Below are 4724 nucleotides of genomic sequence, written 5' to 3'. Positions count from 1 at the left end.
TAAGTGTGTTTTGCGTAGTCTAAGTATTTGGACAGAGTAAACACTATGTACCAAGCTTATCCAAATGGTGACCAACATAACAACTAGATATGATATATCCTATTAACGTGAATCAGTATAACAATTAGACATAATATTAACCTTAAAAGTTGGACAGAGTATCTACCGAACATAATATCATCCTAATGTTATGAGCATAGTTATCTGAATAATTTTATATAATTAGTAATAACTACGTAATAGTTGCTTTTTAACAGGTATAAAATAAAACGGATGATGTTTTTTTTTTTAAATAATTATAAATAATATACTTTACTATTTTAATTATAATAATCTTTTGTATTCTAAAAGTAAATTAATTCAAAAGTAATAAATAGTCATTATGTAATCCTTATTTAAAAAAAGTAATTAAAGATTATCATGTAATGTAACGAGTGAGTTGTGTAATAAGAGTGTTTATTTAATTTTTAGCCAACCCGTCAAAATAACCATATAATACTTCTTGAATCATTTCGCAAATACCATCTGTTACATTGATAACTATTTTATCGAATAAGCTAAGTTTTAAAAAAATAGTCAATGAGAATACACGTATTTGTTTTTATCTTTTTATTTAACTTAGCCAAAATGATTAAGGTGCAAAGTCAATCCTAGAGACTCTGGGCCGAGGGCGACACCGAAGTAAAGATGATTTCAGTAGACGAAGCTTTGGGGATAGTGTTGGATGTATCCAAGCGGTTGCCTCCGGTAACGGTGCCCATTCACGATGCTCTTGGCAAGGTCTTGGCACAGGACATTCGAGCTCCCGATCCTCTTCCTCCATATCCTGCTTCGATCAAGGTCTTTTACAACTCTTTCTAGCACACTGAAGCAAATAGATACATGTTAATCAATCGAAACGATCCCCAATTGAAAACCTATAGTTCCCGAGAAAAAAAATGTGGAGTTTGAGATCCTTTATATGTGTAACATCGTTACTTTATTTGTAAATTGAAGATTTGACTAGGAGTTTTTTGGTTTTCTGTGTTTCCCCAAATATTTATAGTATATTTATGTGGTTTATGTTTAGTTAAGCTAAACTGCGAGATTCATGGCTATTTCTTACATGCTTCGTGTTGCTAATTATCCATTCAATCTACTCATAGAAACTGTAAAAATACACTTAATTCAACACTTAAAAGCTGGATTTTTCATGTCAGGATGGATATGCTGTATTTGCTGCAGATGGTCCTGGTGAGTATCCCATCATTACGGAATCAAGAGCAGGGAATGATGGTCTTGGTGTGATAGTGACTCCTGGAACTGTTGCGTATGTTACAACTGGAGGTGAATCTTTATATCTTTACGTATGTCCCTGAAATTTTGTCATCTTTATGTATGTTCTTGTTTCCAGGAACAATTGCAAGAGTGTTCTTATTTTAATGAGTTATTATTCTGCTCTGTATCAGGACCAATACCTGATGGAGCTGATGCAGTTGTGCAAGTAGAAGATACTGAACGAGTAGAAACTGCTTCATCTGAACCAAATCGAGTTCGCATTTTGGTCAAAATTAACAAAGGAGTTGATATTCGTCCTGTGGTAATAACTTTTAACATGTTGCAATGCTATATTCTCATGGCAAAATATTAAAAAAAGAAAAAAGGAAATGCTCATGAGAACATTTTTAAACAGGGATGTGACATAAGTAAAGATGCCATAGTACTGAAAGCTGACGAACTACTGGGTGCTGCTGAAATTGGGCTACTTGCAACTGTGGGTGTTTTGACAGTGAAGGTATTAGTTTTGTTTGTGCAGGCTATTTACTATACTACCCTTGTGGTACAATTTTAAATGGCTTAAGGGCTGTTCCCCTTTTCCCCTCAAGTCTTGTATGGATAAAGTAAGTTTGTAAGTGACTAAATGACTAAATGAAGCATGTCTGGATAAAGTGTTGTATACATAGAGAATGTTTCTTTTCTCAAGACTAAATGACCATTTTATCCTTGCATTCTAAAAAACAAATTTCACAATTACCATTGTTATCATGCAGGTATATCCTACCCCAACTATTGGTGTACTTTCTACAGGAGATGAGTTGGTGGAGCCCACAAATGAGTCTTTAAGTCGTGGCAAGGTAATACTACACACTTTTCTAAATTATGTGTCAGTTTTGTGCAATTATTATATATTAATAGTAAGGTTTCCTTATTTAGATTAGGGATTCCAATCGAGCAATGATTTTGGCTGCTGCAATACAACAGAAGTGTAAAGTTGTTGACCTTGGTATTGCTGGTGATGATGAGGATGAAATTATTGCAGTTTTGGATAAAGCACTTTCAACTGATAATCACAATGACATTGACATTCTTTTGACTTCTGGTGGTGTCTCTATGGGAGATAGAGATTTTGTCAAACCTTTACTTCAACAAAAAGGCAGAGTGTATTTCGACAAGGTAAATAACATTTTTTTTTTGTTATTATTATTACCTTTTCCCTTGATATATTTTGTGATTTAGTAATATCTTTTTTTGTAGATCAATATGAAGCCTGGAAAGCCTCTTACTTTTGCAGAACTCACAACAGAGAAGATGAAAAAAGTTGTTGCATTTGGGTTACCTGGAAATCCAGTCAGCTGTTTGGTTTGTTTCAACCTCTTTGTCATTCCATCAATTCGTAATCTTTCTGGATGGACAAATCCACGTCTTCCAAGGTCTTCTTTCTTGTCCACTTTTATCACTTTTCATAGCATATATACGAATATGATCATTAAAACTAATGGATTCTTTTGTTTCACCTCTTACAGGGTACAAGTTTACCTTAAGCACTCTATCAAGACAGATAATTTCAGAAAGGAGTTTTGTCGTGCCATTATCAAATGGGAGAATAATGCTGGATTGGGCTTTCCAGGGTATTATTGTCTTTCACCCTTAACAAACAACCTACTTATATATATATTTTGTTTCCCATAATAGCAAACATAATCTTATACTTGTTTCTGTTTTCCAGATTTGTGGCTGAGGTTACAGGTCATCAAATGAGTAGTCGTCTCCTAAGTATGAAGTCAGCAAATGCATTGTTGGAATTATCACCATCAGGAAAAGTAATACCTTCCGGAAGTTTGGTATCTGCAACATTAATTTCTGATTTAAGTGGGTTTGCTTTGGGGCCTAAGGAATTATTATCATCAGATTTAGATAATCTAATTACACAAGAAGGACAAAGTACGACATCAATGAAAGTAAGTGGTGATTATAAAGTTGCTATCCTCACAGTCAGTGATACTGTTGCCTCAGGAGCTGGACCTGATAGAAGGTACTTTTCATATTATATATATATATATATATATATATATATATATATATATATATATATTTAACTGTTTGTATGAATCTCACATGATAATGTGAAAGTGAATTTGTTGTGCAGTGGTCCAAGGGCAGTTTCTGTTGTTGAGTCTTGTTCTGAAAAATTAGGAGGGGCAACTGTAGCTGCAACAGATGTGGTTCCAGATGAAATAGAAAACATCAGGGAGATATTGAAGAGATGGAGTGATGTGGACAAAATGGATTTGATTTTAACCCTTGGTGAGACTTTTTTTTTTTTAATAATAAATAATAAATATGATCTGATATTAAAAAAAATGATATAGGTGGGACAGGGTTCACCCCTAGGGATGTGACACCAGAAGCAACAAAAGGTGTAATAGAAAAGGAAACCCCTGGACTTTTATATGTGATGATGCAAGAGAGCCTTAAGGTATTTTGATGAAACTATTTGTGAGGGTATATGTGTAATTTCATTTTCACTAACTGGAAATGGAAATCCATTGGGATTAGGTTACACAATTTGCAATGCTTTCGCGGGCTGCAGCCGGGATACGTGGATCAACACTCGTAAGTGCTTCTTGTTTAAAATAAACCATTTTATCGATTTTCCAATTTAATCTTTCTTGTTTAATTAATGATTAAACATTCTTATTTGGTGAATGGTTAGATTATCAATATGCCTGGGAATCCGAATGCAGTGGGAGAGTGTATGGATGCTTTGATTCCAGCATTAAAGCATGCATTGAAGCAGATAAAGGGGGACAAAAGAGAGAAGCATCCACGTCATGTTCCTCATGCACATGCAGATTCAAAGGACGTATGGGAAAGTAGTTATCAGGCGGCTAATAATCATACCAAGCAAGACCCGCCTTCTTCTTTGCACACTTGTGGATGCGAGTAATAAAATAAGTGTGTTGTGTGTAAATCAGAGAAATAAATTAAAAAGTTATTCAGAAATGAAGTTGATTTGAGCACAGATGAACCATTTTGCTTGTTAAAATGGGAAAATATGCCAAATTCGGATTTTAACCATTTTATATGTATTTTTGTTGCAAAATAAGTTTGTGCATTCATAAAACTGATGAGCTTATGATAGCTTATACTTTACGGAATCAATGAAACAGTAACAATCAAGATAAAATGCAGCTCATATATTTATTAATATTTCCAAATCTTTCTAGAGGAAACAGGTTTCTATTTAATCCTTCGCTGCTAAAACAAAATGTCTCTAGGGGGGAGTATATAAAAGACACACGTTTCAACATAAACAAAAGCTAAAAAAGGAATGGTCCCACAATACAGACACGTTTCAACATAAACAAAAACGGATGGAACCCAAGAAAAAAAAGACCAAACTACCTCTAATTTGTTGGGTTAGTCTTTGGGCTTTTGCCTTCTTTGGTAAACCAAAAGGGACT

General features: G+C 34.2%; 1 protein-coding gene across 1 annotated transcript; it reads left to right on the top strand.

Moving 5' to 3' along the window:
- The first annotated feature begins 626 nt into the window (after positions 1 to 626).
- B73 (molybdopterin biosynthesis CNX1 protein / molybdenum cofactor biosynthesis enzyme CNX1 (CNX1)) lies at positions 627 to 4366 on the top strand. The gene is made up of 13 exons (XM_079024349.1): positions 627 to 840; positions 1200 to 1326; positions 1449 to 1579; positions 1673 to 1774; positions 2031 to 2114; positions 2194 to 2433; positions 2515 to 2690; positions 2784 to 2888; positions 2987 to 3292; positions 3407 to 3564; positions 3630 to 3736; positions 3817 to 3873; positions 3974 to 4366. Exons 1-13 carry the CDS (start codon positions 688 to 690, stop codon positions 4205 to 4207), a joined length of 1980 nt encoding a protein of 659 aa, XP_078880475.1. The 5' UTR covers positions 627 to 687; the 3' UTR covers positions 4208 to 4366.
- The last annotated feature ends 358 nt before the right edge of the window (positions 4367 to 4724 follow it).

The sequence above is a fragment of the Lactuca serriola genome, chromosome 2 (genome assembly GCF_051521515.1).
Source record: "Lactuca serriola cultivar US96UC23 chromosome 2, Lser_US96UC23_V15, whole genome shotgun sequence".
In the NCBI taxonomy this organism is placed as follows: Eukaryota; Viridiplantae; Streptophyta; class Magnoliopsida; order Asterales; family Asteraceae; genus Lactuca; species Lactuca serriola.
Note: the sequence above shows the minus strand (reverse complement) of the source record. Positions and strands in the feature narration are given on the sequence as shown.